Here is a 17,713-nt window from a genome sequence, read left to right as displayed (position 1 = left end):
TGAGGGGTTATCTGGTAATAAGAGACATTCCAGAATACTTTGACAGACATATATGCTACCTAACTATGAAAAAGGATTAGTTTTACTATCTATGATATAGCATGCCCATTACACAAAGTTAGTCACTTTTTAAGGAGGCAGACCTGCCCTTCCTAGCAAGGGACCCAGCCAGTCAGACCTCAGCAACATCCCTCTAATAGGAACAGATGCACAGGGCATTTCCGTGATTCCCCTCTAGCTCCGTTAGCAAAGCAACATTCAAGGCTGCACAACTGCCTTCCTTCCTTCACTTAGCTCCACGGGCACTAGGGGTATGTTTTAGTTTTTCCATTAATTTTGCAGAAGCAGAAGGGAGAAAAGGGAGAGGCCTTTTCTTATGGTAACCTTTCCTGTTTCCAGGCTGCCTTGTTTTTCCAGGCTGCTTTAAAGGTAAATAAAATTGACAAGACACGGCTAATAAGTTGAGGACTTGGTGTTCTCATACTGGTTTTTGGGACTGTTATGAGTAAACCTTTGATGGCTTCTACTAACCTCGTTATCATTGGTCAGTTAAGCCTAGCAAAAGTAACAAGCATCCATTGGGCTCTAGCCAAGATGCCTCTAATTTGAGAGTCAACAGTAACTGCTTTTGTTAAACTTCTGTGGCGTACTGCAGGTTACCTGGCTGACCTTGGCAGTTCTGGTCATTAATTCTCTCTTCCTCAATACTTTTACTCAGTATTTGTTCTGGCTCTGGTTCTGGTTCTGACACCTGTTCAGTACTTCTTGGTTCTCAAAGTGCCAAATGGTTTCTCTACACTTGGAAGCAATTCTGCAGCCATTCATTTCTCATAAGACACCATCGAGTTCTCACAGTTTGGAGATGTATTTGTGTAACTTTTAAGTGTGGCCATTGATGTGGCCATGAAAGACAATACAATTTTTTTAAATTTATTTTTTTAAAAAAATGTAATTATAAAACTATATGTTCTTTGTTTCTTTAAGAATATGCCACATATTCTATTAGGGACCTAAAATAGATTGAACCTTCTGGATTCAAGCAAGCTTGTCTCCTGCCTTTGGAAATGTGCAAATAAGGGTAGGAGAAGGGAACTGTTGCAGCTTTCAAGTTGCCTGGCAGTGGGTTATTTTGACTTGTACTTTCATGTTTTGTTCTATTTTGTGATGTACATTTCTATTACATTAAGGGAGGCTACAAGGAATAAACACATGTAATTATATCAGCATTTGCCAAAATGTAACACTCCAAAAGAAAGGAATCCAAAGTAAGCGTACCATGTAACACCTGTGCACACACAATGGAGCATGCATCTTGGAAGGTGCCTTAGGAAGTTTCTTCTTCAAGGATCAAGATAACCACCAATGACCAAAATCTGCCCATAGCCCAAAGAGGAGTGATGGGTCTGGTCACGGTGGCTGCATGGGGCTCCAAGTGCATTCCAGGGAGACAAATAACCCAATAGCCAAGGGTTAATTTGAACAATGCACTCACCTAACAGTACTGGTCAACGTCTGACTCAGGCCAAGTTTGAAAGAAACTTAAACTTCTGTTGTTGGTCTGAAATATGACTATGAGTCAATTATTTCACTCCATAAAAAGTGGACAGCCCAAGGCCCACTGAGCTCTCCTGCACAACAGTGGGCTGCACTCCAGGATCTCCCCTTGAGTAGGGACGCCTCTCAGGGTTACTCCTCGAGGTTGAGAGTATCTTTGCTGCAACAGATTCTCAGTGATTAATAGCATGCTAAACTTTGAAATCTTAGCTAAATGATAGAAAGGATTGATTGTGCACATATAATCCTTTAGATGTAAAGTGTTGACCAAGTCTGGGACTAAGTCTGGATCCAGCCATACATAAACTTGTCTCTGAGAAGGAGTTTAGAATGCAAGAGTGTCCTTTCTGAATCTCACCACCCAACAGGATGGTCTCCCTGACAGTCCTGTCTGACCCTGTCCTTTATACAGGAAACAATCAGGTGCACCTTGCCATCAAATCTTGTTAAACCACTGTCACATTTACTAGGAAATTTTGTTAAATTGCTGTTTTATATAAAAATACTGCTGCTTCTCTCCTTAAGAGTGAAGTGTATCACTCATTTCCACGACAGTAGGACTGTCTATTACCTGGCTTAAGAAGTTATCCTCAATGCTGTCCAGGACTCTCCTAGATTGCCTATAGCTTGCCCTGCTACTTTTCCAGCAGATGTTGGGGTGGTTGAAGTCCCCCAGAAGGACAAGAGCATGCAAGCACGATGCCACTTGTAGCTGGAGTAAGAGGGTTTCATCAATAGACTCCCCTTGACTGGATGGCCTGTATTAGACATCAACTACAAGGTTCACTTTGTTGCCTCAGTCTCTAATTCTTATCCATAAGCTTATCCACAAGTTGCTTGTGACTATTTTCAGACAGTTCTTCACACTCTATCTATTTTATTGATGTAGAGAGCAGCCCTTCTGCCCTGCCTTCCTGGCCTGTCCTTTCTGAACAGCTTGTAGCCATTGATAGATGCACTCCAGTTACCAACAGCTACGAGCTGGCAGGTACAACATGGTCATTTTGTCCTGTGATATAGTTGTCACAGCGTGCCAAAACCAGTCATTCCTTCATGTGTTAAAAAATAAGATGCAAAGGAGTCTGACTGTCTCCTGATGCTCTGTATATCATAAATATGAGCTCTGTATGTCAGAAGTTACAAACACAGCCCAGCCAGGAGCTTACATGTTATGGACCAGCTTCTCCGTAAAGATCAGATTCATTTGCAAACCAGTTATCACATACCTAAATAAGCACTTAACAATAATATAAATATACAGTATATAATACATGTTACATTGCAGTTGAGGGAGCAAGCTATTTAATTCCTGCCTGTGGTGCTTTGTGTCACACTGACAAATGTTTATAAAAAAAAAAAAAAAAAAAAAAGAAAGATCACATTGGCACATGATAACATTCTTAAAGGGGTTTTGGCTTCAAGTAAATACTGAATATAATGAGATGTGATGAAATCATGGGAACTAACAATGATTGTCACATGGCAGAGACTCCAGGGCCTTTTGCTGATACATTCAGCTGTCAGACATTCAACCAGCCACCTGCCCTGTTTCAGCATTTTCTCTTATTTTGTCCTGACACCATAAGCATAACTTAGTTAGATACATATATTCTTGCCAAAGGAAAAAAAAAGGCTCTCAGACAGGTTTTGTTATTCCTAACTTATTTATTTTTTTTAATCTGACTAATAGAAAACAGAAAAATAAGACTGGTTGCATTGAGAATCCAGACTGCACTTGGGATTTTGGGGACTTCCAGTCTTTTTGTTTAAATATAAGTGAGAGATGGTGGTTATATTCCTGCAGTACAGTTACCTGTCTTAACCTTCAGATCCTGGAACAATAGCTTTTTTTTTTTTTCCTGGCCTCTGCAGCAGATGCCTAGAGAGTTTGTGACACAGGCCTCTTATCTTCCTCAGGCAATTGTGCAAGGTACACAGAGACACCAAAGATACTTGGAAGACAACTGCAAAACTCAGGTAGATGCCAGGTTCATGAGATAGCATACCATCAATCTAGAGAGTGTCAGGAAGAGTTTACTGGACCCAAGATATTATGAGTTAAGCATTTTAGGCTTCACTAATTAGCATTTGCTGCAATTTTACTCTAGCATCTCATTTTTGCTGGAAGTAACAGCAGCTGCTGCCTCTCCAAAGAAGCCTTCAGTCTCATGGAGAAAAATCTCAAGAGTCACTATAAAAGGAGAGAGACATTTGGTCTGCTACTAGGCCAAAATCTCAGCTCTTTATGAGGAACAGAAGAGCAAGGGATAATCCATGAATTAATCACTGCCATCAACTCTCCCCAATCATCAGGGAGGCAATGGACAACCCTCAACCTCAGAGACGTTTCACTGCTTTTTCTACAAAGTGGAGATCATTTGTGTAGTGGCAGGTATCAGATCCAATATCAGATTATTTTAAAGTCTATCACTCCTATATTGTCGCAGCATTCTCCAAACCATCAAGCTGCAACAAGGTCTTTTACCATCTCATACCAACATACTCTTCATACCAGTCCCTCTGCTGCCTTCTCCTCATCTTGCCTCATCCAGGGCACATTTCTCTCTTCCCTTCCCTCTGCTTCTTCCTCCTCTCTCTTCCTCGGCTGCTCTCTCTTCATTGGCTCTCAACCACTTAACAGAACCAGCCACAGCTGCACATTGTCTACATCAGCCAACCCACCACCCCGAAGCCAGCCCACACTTGTATATTATCAATGCTAATTAATCCAGCTTCATTCCTCTACGCTATATCACAACATATTATATAAATTTGGAACCAGCATTTAGCCATATAGCTGTACATGTTTAGAAAAGTGTCTCTGATATATCTTGAGCAATGAGACAGAAGACTAAAAGAAAGAGTAGCGCCACACTACTACTTACAATATGTACTGGTTTGGTATAAGTATCCTATGAATCAGAGTTAGGAAGTGTAACTTTACAGTGAATGTACTTATACCATGGATGAATTTGACCAATTTCATAGATATATAGTACATCCTATTGGAGCAATTAGACAAAAATTAGCAGAACTTCAAATGCAAACTACCTTGTAAAATTTTTATGAGTCTTGGCTATGACATAGAGAGTCATAAAAAATCTACAAGATACTTAATGCAGTATCTCTTAACATACCAAGAAATTTATTGAGTCACACACAGAAAAGTAGTAATGAATTAGTAAGTAGCAAGTAGTCAAGGAACTGGATAAATATTTTACTTTCTAAGAAAAAATACATTATTTATGTTAGATAAAAAAAAGAAACGCCTACAGGGAATTTTAGGGAAACCTAAGGAGAGCTTACCCTTTTAGGTAACCTCGGGTTACAGCTGAGCAACGCAGCAGCAGATTACACTCAGAATGGTTATTGGAATGAAGAAATGAAATTACTCATATAAGATTATAACATATTTCAAATTCACTATATCCAGGTGTCATTGTGGGTACCTCAGGAGAAAAAAAATGCTTAGAAACAGTAATGCTTACAGGTTAATGAAAGCAAAGAAGATTCCTAAAGAATCATGCACTCCTCATAAATCTTTGGAATGGTCAACTTGTTTTTGAATACTGCCTTGTACAACAGCCAAGGTATTTGAAAAAATGTGTAATGAAAACAGTAAAGTCCAAAAGAGGGCAACAAAGATAAGAAAATATGGAAATGTCTGTGTATAAGAGGGATTAGCAGATGAATAAGAGGAGGGATTTATCACAGATATGCTTCACATATTGTATTCATGAATTGTCATATATGACACAAGTCATATGCTAAATACAGGGTTTGGAAGGAAACTTTCAAAGGCTAAATTTTCCATAAATATAATTCTTCTTTCTTCTCTGTTTTGACTCTTCTCTGGAAAAGGAAGCTTTCTGAAGAGAAGGATGGATGCATCCCAGTACCTTAATTTCTACTTTCCTTGAAGAGGAAAAAGCTACAACTGCTAAAATATGCTTGTCACAAAACCTGAATCAAGAATTCCATTGATGTCACATGATCTGGTTCAGCCCATTACAAAGAGCACAGATGGGAAGTTCAGATGTGGATTAAAGCTCTTTCTGCATATTGTAATGTCTTCCCAGCATCTTTAATGAAACTCCTACTGAGATATGAACTGTGTTCCTTCTGGCCTGTTCTTCATCAGGAGTAAAATTCTGCCCTCAGACCTTATTAATGATTCTGCTGATGATACATGAGATGAAACAAAGCACAGCTCATACAACAAAACCAGCATTTACTTTTCTAGGCTAGGAGAAACATATTAAAATTGGCAATGACAGCTAGTTCAGTTAGAAAATTAACGATATGAGGCTCAAAGTACTGACTGCATATCCATGAGAGGTTTCACGTTCAAAGGGGGAACATTTGATTGAACTGAGTTTATATTTAGAAAGACAGTATCTGTTTCTTTCAAGCACTATGTTAAATTTATTTCACATTTCTTGCTTTTTTCTGCAATACTTTGCGTGCTCTTGTACATCACCTGACAAAAAAAGCCCACGAACTTTTAGAAGGCTAAAAGTACATGTTTTAAGACCTGACTGAGCAAACTGGACCATCAATAGCTGGAAATTCTAATTTCCTCTGTTTTCAACAGAATGGAAAACACTCGAATTGTTGGTGTATATTTTAGTGCTTGCAGTAGGAATCGCATTCCGGGAATGCCCACCTTTTCCTGCCTTGCAGCAGTCCTCCAGTCATGGGCAACTCAGGACGCTGCAGACCTTCTCACTAAGAAAAAGTAATTGGCTGCAAAAAATGTTGTAACATCTATTGCCTGAATTTAAGGTGCTTTTGAAAGGGAACAACAGTGTCTGTCTGCAGTTTGATCAGAACAGCAGCAATAAAAACAAAGCAATGAAAGCCCATTAATAAATTCAATCTTATTATGTTTATCCTGTCAGTTTGTGCTGCAGCTCAGTATTACTGCATCTGACAAAGCCTGAAGGTTGGCTTTACAGATTGTTTCAGACCTCAGGTACGCAACTAGCACAGATTCCCACCATAAAGCTCCTTGTATATCATTAAAAAGTGAGTTGACCAGATGTTCTAAACAAGGTGTAATGGGTTTGTCGGCTTCATTCTGGTATGGCTGTCATATGTTGTCACCTCAGGGAATGTCATGAATTTAAGTTAATCTTGAGTACATTGATCGGGAGAAGAGGTGAAGGTTGTGCTGGGCTGAAGAAATGAACACCTCAAACAATTAACTGTTGTGCAGATGTGGGTACAAACACACTCACATTATTCTGCAGTGTGCCTAGTCCTCCCAAATTAAGAAAATCCAGAACATTCAGCAGTGCCCACCAGTGGGTGATAAAGGAAAACCAAAACCATGTAGGCCAGCTGGAAGCCAGTCATGTGATGACTCTAATGTAGAAGAGCTCCTTTAAGTAGCTTAGCCACACAGCCACTTTTATCTACTATTTATTGTGAAATGTTCTTACTCCCTCAGAATAAAATAAAAAAATAGTGCCCATTAGTACGGAGTGATCTCATTATGCTTAATAGCTCCCAATGCATTCTTCTTCCAATGATTTGTCCAAACGGTTTTGAATCCTTATAAAATTTTAACACCCATAGTATCCAATGGTAGGACTTCCACAATTAATTGTATTTAACTTCTCATTTCCAGACCGCATCTTGTTGCCTGCATCTTATTTGCTTATTCTTGTGCTGACATTGTCCTTCAGAGCATCTCCTCTTCCTTACTGATATTTATGTAAGTCCTAACTCCCCCAATAAACTAAATTTTATGGCAGAATTCTAAAATTATTTCCACAATGCTCAAATCAGTGCTGAACAGAGATAACCAAGACAGTTTAATATGCTACTTGAGTGCCAGAAGTAGCACAGCAGCCTCCCTTGGCTCAGGAGGATAAATTCACCCAAATGAAGAACCACACTGACAGAATATTTTTATACAGTAGTATATAGTACTTTAAAACCATATGAGGAAAATGTGATCATATTGATCAATATTTATCAAAGATTGCTACACTATGATCAAGCCACAGCAGTGATTCTTTCTTCCCATTCACAAGAAACGCACATTCATTCCATACATTCATTGACATTGATGCCAACGTTCTGGCATCTCTGTATTAATGAATCCTGCTTGCCACAAGTGGCTGATGAAACCAATCTGGTACTCAGAGTGGGAAAGAGCTGTTGCATTGCATAGCAGCCCTGAATTATGCCACTGGGCTCAACTTTTCATGTAAGCAGCGTGCTAAGCACACATCGTGTAAGGACAGCAACAACAGACATGCACCTACCACATGCCCTAATATGCCAGATGATTCATCTCATCATGTCCACCTGAAGCACACACAAAAGTTGAGAGTAAAGAGCTTTCAAATTATTTCAATACTTTGTAACTCCTGTAAAAAAGACTAAAGAGCTCCAGGAACCATTCTTGAATGAGATTTTCCACAGGAAGGGGTAGGTAGGTTTTAGTAACCACTGTTATCATACTAAGATGGTCTCTTGTTTATAAGCTGCTGATTTGTCCTTATTCATCCTGGCAACAGACCAAGTAGAGCTCAGAATTCCAGTGGAAGAAAAATCAACTGTCCCCAGAGTAACAGCTGGGTTAGGGTGTGAATTAGTTGGCACTAGAGGAAAATACTCCAGAAACAATTTGAGATTAGTTTCACATTTCTGAAATGTCATGGGAAATTTATATAAAAAGTAAGAAATTTCAAATTTTAACCTTGTTCATGTGTGTGCAGAGCTGCAGGGAATATTCTCCAAAACTTGTGCTTTTTCGTGCTTGCCTACAGTGGAAACTATGAAGATCTGTCTTGTGCTGAGGAACAAACGAAAGGGATGCACAGGGAAGAGGAGCTGTGCTGTGAATTCTACAACCATTTTTATTTCGTTTGAAGACATACATCTTGGAATCAGTAATCAGCTTGTCCACTCAGAAACCTGTCATAGCAGGCAGTAATAAATCATTCAGGCATCCACTCAGTCATTCATTTCTTAAGTACCACTGCGTGCCATGTATCTTGAGACTGCTATGAAAGTATGCAACATAGAAAATACAGCCAAGTTATGAAAGAAACAAATCATACAGATTTCCTAATATTATAACAGTAGTGCTAAAAGTGTTCAAGGAAAAGAACACAATTCAGTATGAACCTAAAGAAATAAACCCTTGTTATCAACATGACCAAAAAGGTCGACAAAACTATAAAACATTATTTTAATATTCCTGCATGGGTTTTTCCATCTGGCAAGAAACTACAAAGAATGCACATTGAAACTGTGACACATTCAGCTTCTGCTTGATCTTATGTAGTCTCCATCTCCATAGATGGCAGTACATGTATAATGGCAATACAGGTATGTTTTCAGTGGCAGAAGGGCGCCGAGATAATAGGTCTAAATTAGGAGGAACCTCTTTAAATCAAGATGTATTTGAAACTTTGCCATTGAGCAGAGCCTTTTTAAGTTCCCACTGATATCCTCCCTCTTTAAACAGAAACCACAAAGCATAAATTACTTGCATTCGGCAACTGTCTAGCTGTTGGGGAATGCAAGTCTGAAGTGTTTTCTATTAGAGTTCTCCTTCTTCGGGTATTGCTAGCACAGAAACTATCAAATTTATGTGGTAGGTTTAGTTAGTATCTCTGGACTGGGGTTTAAGTTTTAAGATCACACACTCCTTTCCCTGTACCTCAACAAATCAATAGCAGTTGCCACAAGGTAAGAGTAGCTTGATGCAGTAATGAAAGATAGCTGGGGTGCATATAGTTCAGTAAGAAATGTTCATTAACATGAAAGCTCATTCCAGAGCTATCTGCCTCTTGTTGATTATGCATATATTCCACACACCTGAATGAAACACACTGCTGTGTATTTTTGACCAGGATCACTTATATACATAGATCATAAAAAATGGCAATGTAGTGATAATGTTTTGGGGGAAAGGGAGTTGTTTACACTGGCAGATTTTTAAAAAACGTTTTCCTGGGGAAAATGAATAATACACCCTGGATCAGCTGAAATTCAAATCTGGTTTCTAATTGAGGATTACTGTTTGTATACTTTTCATACATGGAAATTAATACCCTACTATCACAACAGCATACATATTATGAAGACATTAAATAGTGTTATTCTTCTATCACGTTTTAAGAGAAGATGGAAAAAAAGCTATTTTCTAAATAGAAAGATAAAACATTTCCCATTCAGAACACAGATCCTGATTCTTGGCATCTATCAAAAGAAAAATCTTTAGTGGAGAATCTTTTAAAAAAGTTTGTAAAACATTCACATTGTGTGATAACAAAACTGTGCAGGTGCACCCATGAGCGGACAGCTCTCAAGCTTTTCCAAATGAATCAGCATTAAGATAACTTTTTCTCACAGTAATATTGGACCCCAAGAATAACTCACCTGACTTTTGTTTTCCATCCTTTTCACCAATGTATTTGTTTTGCCTGTTAGGTAGATTCTAAATATACCAACACCACCACATACAACATTGTGACTACCGGACAAACTGAGCAATAAAAGGAAAATGAGATTTATGTTACACCATTTACTGTTATTATGGAACAAAGAGGCATTACCATGATACTTGTTATTAACTTAGACATTCAGAGATTGCTTTGCATGTCCCCAAGCTGTGCACCTCCCTCCACAAGAACACTGCAACTTCTATTCTTATTTGCATGTCACACGATTGTATAGATTAACATAACACAGACTGGTATGAATATCGGCTCTCACTGAAAGTCTATCAACTAGAAAGACTGGTTCTGGAAAAAATAACAGTCAATCCACAGAAGAATTCATGGCATAAATATATCAACCAGGAATGCTTGTGAGGAAAACAAAAATTCCTTGAATATTTAAGCAAACCTAAACTTTCTATACCTGTTGTGGAATGGTTGAACAACCTGACAGAAAGAAGAATTAAATTTGTACCTCTGCGTACTAGTCATACACAACAGGCATCAAAGTATTACTTACAGCTAGAGAATATCAGAGGACATGAGTGTTCATCCATTGGGAAATTGTGCAGCTGCAGCTGGCACTCAGCATTGATGGTAAGCCTATGGAGAAACCAAGCATTTGTTACTGCACATCAACACAATGAACAGTCAGAGGAAAAGGCAGGGTAACTGTAGGTATCATGCAAGAGCGCTTTGACATGCATAAGCAAGGCCTGAAAGGAAAGGACTGTATTTGCAGATTGTTTATTGGTTATTTAGAATTGATCCAAAACAATAATAATTATGTAAATTCACAAAAAATTTCAGGCACATCATTACGAATTTCTTGATCCCAAGAAATCTGCACATATCCTTTTCTCTAGACAATTCATCACTGAAGGACATGGGATGGGAAAACTATTCTTTAGAAAAACAACAGGAATACTGCTGATGTGGTGGTATGTGATTCCACTAAATTAAAACCTCATAAAGAATATGGAACAGTCTCCAAATTTACTTATAGTGTGAACTTAAAATTCTTTCAATCATTTTGGGCTGTTTCTCAAAAACTCAATAAATCTCAGCTGTACAGATGTAAAAATGAGATCAGCAAAAATCTCTTCAGCCCCACTTGAAAGCTTATTTTACATGATATCCGTAACACAACGGACACTATGAATGGAGCTGATTTTAAAATTACTGTTAAAACCAGATAATCTTCAATCTGCTAACTTAGAAAGTAAATCTATTTACCCAGGTAGATTGCTAGTTATTACACAGTCTTTTTCAAGAAACAGACTTTACATTAATTGCATGCCTGAATTTATGCAGAAAGCATAGGGCACAAGGGTTTTTGTTGGCTTCTTTTCTTTTTTTTAAACCAATTCAAAAGCTAACAGACTGGATGGGGAAAGATTTGTGTCTCAGACTTAGGATAGCAGAGAAAACCTCTGTCTTGGAGAAGGTCACTTGTGAGGAACTTAACTTTTTTAGAACTGACACTAGAAAAGGATTTGCAGTATTACAGTGCAGAGGAATTATAGAGGATTGAAGGCAGGTTAGTTAACATTGATAATATACAGCTGTGGGCTGGCTTCAGGGGCGGTGGGTTGGCTGATGTAGATAAGGTGCAGCTGTGGCTGGTTGCTGCTAAGTAGTTAAATAGCTCTAAGGGAGATGGAAGAGGAGTACTGGGTGAAGACAGACTTGGAAGAAGTAGAGGGAGGTGAGAGAGCACCCCAGATGTAGGAGAGGCCATGGGAGAAGAAGAAGGCCTGGATGAGGAAAGGCTGGCTGGAAGAAGAACCCAGGAAGGAATACTCTGGACACAGCAGAGGCAAGAAGTAGGGTGAATTGGCCTGAAGAGGCTGAAGAAACAGCACAGTTGTTACTGCTTCCGTGCCATACCAATTCTGACACTTAAGTCAGATAAATTGGTTTTGAATTACATGGTGTTATCAGTGAACAATGATCACTAACAGCTCCTCTTAAGTAAAAAAAGAGGCTGACCTGAGTAGGTGAAAAAGACTCAAAACATTTTTCACAAACTAAAAATGCTCACCCAAACAATCCACTGGGGCAAGTATCACACCCCCCCTTTTTTTTTTTTAGCTGTTTCAGGCAAATTTTGCAGTTCATACAACAAATTACTTCTTTAGTGATAGGTATGTAAGCCTAAATACTAGTAGGTAGATAATTAACTGTAATACTGCAACAGGGCTTAATTGCAAAACAAAGCAGAAAACAAACAAACAAAAAAACACAACCAAGAGGGTACTGGAGTTGACATCCTAATAACTGATGTCTTTAGCTAAAGGCTACTAAAATAAGCAAGAGCTTTTCATGATGGAGCAAGCCTAAGAAGGGAAGGGCACTAAAAATATCAGTAGCTTTTCCAGCTGTTTAATTCCTTTCTTATTTTTTGCCGAAGACTTTCTCTTGGAGTGCAACTGCAAGTATGATCAAAACTTAAGGTTGCACTGAGAGGGCTGAACACAATCACTGAAGAAAATGTAGCATGAAAGGGGTAGTTCTGAAACAGTTTGCCATATGGAATACAGCTTATGGCAGAACTCCCTTCTGAGCAATTCATCTCTTCCATAAGTAAACACATTTTTCATTTTCACAGGCTTTTTTAATGCAAATATAGACAGTATTTCTGATACCATCCAGTTGATGGTATCATATAGATTAGAAAAACACTAAAAGCCTTTCCTCCAGCAATTTACCCTTGTGATGCAATGTGACAGACTATCTTTCAGCATGACTTATTTGAAGAATCAAGTATTGACATTAGCATAAATCTAGAAATACTTTATCTAGCCCTGCTGATATCTATCGCTGATCTATCTCTGATCAAAAAGGTTTCTGACAGGTTTTATGGGACTACATGCTCCTAATTTTATTACAGCACTAAAAAGCTCAGCTTCTACAATTCAGACAGACCCATTTCCAGTTCTCCAGGTCTCTTTTTTAGAAAGACAAGACTTTGTTTTTTAAACTCAGCACTACTTTCGCCTGAATACTTCGGTATTTTTCAAGCATGATTAGGCAAGCATCAGGAAGAAAACAGCAGAGGAGAATGAAGATACCATTGAAAATTACTACTACTACGCCAGAGGCAGGAAAAGCTTTCAGCTCTGCATCTTGCCGAGTGCTTACCTGAGGGTGTACAAGATCTTGCCATCATTCCATATGCGGAGGAGCTGGTTGGGGGTGGTGATCCAGTGAGCCTCCGCGGTCTTTGAGTTACGAAAAATTGTGTCTGGGATCCAGATCAAGCCCACCATGTTGCTGTTCAGAGTCAGTATTTTCATGGTGCTGTTGAAGCGAAGACGGCTATCTGTCCACGTCTGGGCAAAAAATATATCAATTTGATATTCCTGCAATGAAAGCATGATAAACAAATTAAAATCAGTTCCACACTTCCCACTACTATTTGGTGTTTGGTAAGGTCTGTCCAGGTGTAGAGCATCAGAATACATTCAGGCCAATGGAGCTATGTTTTCCTTTTTTACTGCCTAAGAAAAAAATTTCCCCCCTCTAACTACTTTGGAAAACAGGCCAAACATTGCACTTGCCTTGGTCTTGTGCCATAACAATTTCTGCACTAGCACATTCTATTGTCTCTGAAAAGTCACAGCTGCAAGGTACAATTTGCTGACACTTTTTTGTTGTAGGGCAGACTGATTAAAGAGGTGTGAGAGATGAACAGGAGCAACACGTGTAAGCTGGAGAATGGTAAATTCCCCTGATTATGGTAGTGCCTTTTGGGGTGGTGTTTGTGTAAATTCAGTAAATTAATTATTCTCTTTGTTAGCAGTTTTTCAGCTACCCTTCTTCAGGCCACACTACAGCAGAACCAAAAAGGCATGTTCGTGCTTCTTTATGGACACCTCGTACCCCAAATGCTAAGAGCTGAGCAGTCAGTAGCTTACCACCCTGAATATGCTAATACCATAATTTACATGAATCTCATCCTTTCTTTCACTCCATCTTTACTGTTGTGTTTCTGTACTGTGTTTCTGTATGTAAGCAATCCTAGCAGGTATAACTGCAGAAATTAAAATACACATGGACAAACAGACAAAATTTTATAGGTGAACATATAAACATACTGATTTATGCATTTCATACCCCATGGAAGAAACTGTAAAACTCCATATTTGAATTGTGAACTACAGCCACTGGAGGCTGGGGAAGGACGTGTTTGATTTGCTTATGTTTCTCTTTCTCTTTCCAGGCTACTTCACCTGTGAACCCTGTAGAAACAGCCATCTGATTGTATCAAGAAAGACCCTCTTAGTATCACAGAGTTGTGTGTCCCATGACAGGGACAGTGTTTGCTGATATGACACAAAGCATATGCTCTACAATGCAGGCTAATACAGCAGGATAATACAGAGGAAAACATCTTCTTAGGTCCCCGCATAAATACACTCTTGGTGCATCTGAACAAAGGAGAATTTAGACTGTGAGGAAAAGTCTGGTATATCTTTGCTTTTGACCACTCTGAACTTGCTTTTATTACATTTTTGTTTGTCTAAGTTTTAGAAGTTTTTAAACGGAAGGTGTAAAAAAGAAATGCTATTGTACAAACAGTGTTGTGGTGGGGTTTTTTTTGTTGTTTATAGATAGTTAGAAGAGCTCGTAGACTAAACTGAGGACAGCAATTTTGCTAAGAGCCATCTGGTTCTCCTGTGCTATTACATTTTTGGCAGGCCATTCTTCCAAAGCTGATGTTATAACACCAGGAAACCCAATTCACTGACACTGTAATTCTAGTGCAAAACACACTCTGGGCCTCTCATCTCTAGATGGTAAATGATCAATAGGTGCATAAGTAGGACTAGCATGTATCTAAATGCCAGGTAATAGATCACCTTAGGAATTAAAGCCTAGCCACCAAAGGCATTAAGGACAATTTTTCTTCATAGCCTATCTCACCACTGTTTTTCATTGCATTATTAGGCTTATTTTTTCAAGGAAGCTGACAGATTTGAATCCGAAGAGACTTCTTTGTTCATCTCGATGAGCACAAAGTTGCACATCTCCACACACTTAAAGGATGCAATGTAATGTACACAACATTACCCTTATTATTCAAAAAAGGACAGCCTTAATTCACCAGGTTTAAGATGGTAGACTGCTAATCTTTTTGTTTACAATCAACTCTGTATCATTTTAGCCCTTGAAAGTCCTGTGACAAGAGTTTGGCAATTCAGCTTCTGTAGACAGGAATATGCCAGACATGGCTATAGGTTTCTCCAAATGCTGACTGAGTTGCTTTTTTAGCTCACATGTCAGAATCAGTATTTATAGAATCAAAGACCATTTGTATACAGCTGGCTAATGACAGTGCTGTCTTTTTACAGGACAAGTTTTTGCATGATATTCATATTTGAGGTTATTTTATATGAATGCTTTATTTTTACTAAATTTAAGGGCAGCCATAATTCTCTTCTAGTATATTGTACATATTTAATGATATTTAGGATTTCTACCCCAGCAAAGGAAAGAAAGACCTTGAGCTCCACAATACAGTGTCCTGAGAAGATACTGCAGCTAGATCTGAGCAAAGTGGGCACCAAGAGCAGTATAGATGTATCATGTTTCCATCCAGGTAAACTCTGGCTGGGAAACAGATTACATTAGCCTAGAAGTAGGGCCATGTCAACACCGCTGTCCAACTACCATTTTGAATCTCCTTTACTCATTACTGCAACTAGAACACACCAGAAAATTATCATTATTCAAAATATCTCTGCAATGGGCCACTGTAACTCCATTCACCTTAATGAAAACATTTCAATTCAAATCAAATGGTTCACTGATCTTCTGAGTTATTGAGTTCTTTACAAAATGCATTTTTCTTTTTGTAAACTGAGGTCATAGAAAGAAAAGTAACATTTTAAAAAGAAAACTCCATCAAAGTTGTTTGAAATTAGTTGCATTGACTTTTTCAACACTTTAGCATTATGTTTTTAATGTTAAGTGTTTACAATGTTCAGGCAGAATCTATAAACTACAAAACAGAATCTTCGCAGTAAAAATAAATGCACATTTCCATTTAATATCTGAATTGCAATTTTGTCTTTTTTATTATGTCCATTAATCCTTTTTAGAAGTGAATATTAGATCAGTACATCCTTTACATTAATCTTTGGGATTGCTTCAGTCTTCAACCAAGCAGATAATGGGGTATGTTATTCATATAGTCACTACTAGGAAGGGGCAGAGGTCACTTTTGAAACTGGAACTCAGTTCTTCACTTCTAATGGAGCTAAGGCTGTGCACTCTTTGGGAAAATTACCTTTATCTTCACTGACAACAGGCACACAGTTCCCAGTGAAGTCAACGGCTTCCGTATACTGCTTTGCACAACACTAGTACAGTGATGTCCAACACACAGCATCCAAAAAAGAAACTGCCAGAAGAAAGGTTTCTGTGTTGGTCTCATATACAGGTCAATATAATATAAGAAAGGAGTCTTTTTCATTTGCTAGCTAATATCTGCAATTTTAGATCTTTATGAAATGTAATGGTTGCACTTAGAGATTTCAGGCAGGACATCAGGTTTCAGAGAAATGATGCTCAGATGAAGCAACTTCCTACAACTCTAATAATGTTCTTTATGTTCTGTTCTTACCACTGCACCAAAATGTTAATTACTGAATCTTTCTTTACCTTTTTATTGTTTGGCAGCAACCAGTGACTACTATAATGGACACAGGAAGAAATAAAAACAAGTCTTTCACTAAAACTTCTTCCCAGCAGCAGAAAGGTGAAACTATGTTCTCCATGAAATGACACCAAGGTTACACACAGTAAAGTGTTTTGTCACTAAGTTTTCTTGTCTTACAGGCACCTCATTTGCCATGCTACCAAAACAGACTGGAGATTTTTCCAACTTATACCGCATATTCACACTGTGCCTGGATGGGTTATCTAAAGCTTTGCTCCAGAGCACCCACAGTTCTGACAAGATATTCTCCTTGAGAAGGGCCAACCCTAAGAGAAAAAATAGGTCTATATATGAAGGGAAATTCTAGGGAAATCCTATTTCCTTTAGTGCATCACATATTTCTGATATAATATTAATTTTCTCTGATGCAAAATTCAGTTATAAACTTGAAGGGATTGATAGAAAAATAATTTATTATGATTTTAATGTATTTCATTGTTTGCCTTTAAAAATAAATTCATAAATTAAGTTACATGTTAAATTCCCCACACTTAAAAACTTCATCGAAATGGCATCTGTTTGAGTATTCCACAACCTGTCCAAGTCTGATGACATATGGAAAAAGTTTTTCAAATTTTAAGAAATTGAAAGAGTAAGAATGCAAAACTAGAATAAGAATGTTTCCCAGCTGAAGACTCCTGACATACACAAGTACTCAGCTGAATCTCTAACTACATAAAATCAGGCCTTTTAGGAAATTTTCAATTACCAATAGTTTTTACTGTTTCTGGAAAGACTAACACTTTTCAGTAAAATGAAATCAGCTTATTTGCCTTTTGTTTGATCACATGAAAATATAAAGCTTTGCTCCTAGTAGCTAATGTGTACCTCTGGAAGGTCTTTGTTTTCTTTTTTTCCTCCAATGATGGCTAGCTTATGACCAAACAATTTGTCATCAGTTCTTTTTTGCAGCTCCCCTTAAATGAATATCTTATCATGTAAAAAAGACAGTTTGTTCTACTTGCAAGAA

The 17,713-nt window shown here is 38.2% G+C and overlaps 1 protein-coding gene across 1 annotated transcript in view; it reads right to left on the bottom strand.

The window, feature by feature from the left end:
• The window catches only part of LOC102046998 (gamma-aminobutyric acid type A receptor subunit gamma3), a 154,285-nt gene extending 140,927 nt beyond the window's left edge, over nt 1-13,358 (bottom strand). The window contains exons 1-2 of the mRNA XM_014279459.3: nt 13,161-13,358; nt 10,537-10,619 (exon numbers count right to left, since the gene is read on the bottom strand). Coding sequence (XP_014134934.2) covers nt 10,537-10,619; nt 13,161-13,315 — 238 coding nt within the window. The 5' untranslated portion in view covers nt 13,316-13,358. The remainder of the gene's footprint in view (nt 1-10,536; nt 10,620-13,160) is intronic.
• Between the last annotated feature and the right edge of the window lie 4,355 nt (nt 13,359-17,713).

This window comes from Falco cherrug, chromosome 2, assembly GCF_023634085.1.
Source record: "Falco cherrug isolate bFalChe1 chromosome 2, bFalChe1.pri, whole genome shotgun sequence".
NCBI classification, from domain to species: domain Eukaryota; kingdom Metazoa; phylum Chordata; class Aves; order Falconiformes; family Falconidae; genus Falco; species Falco cherrug.
Note: the sequence above shows the minus strand (reverse complement) of the source record. Positions and strands in the feature narration are given on the sequence as shown.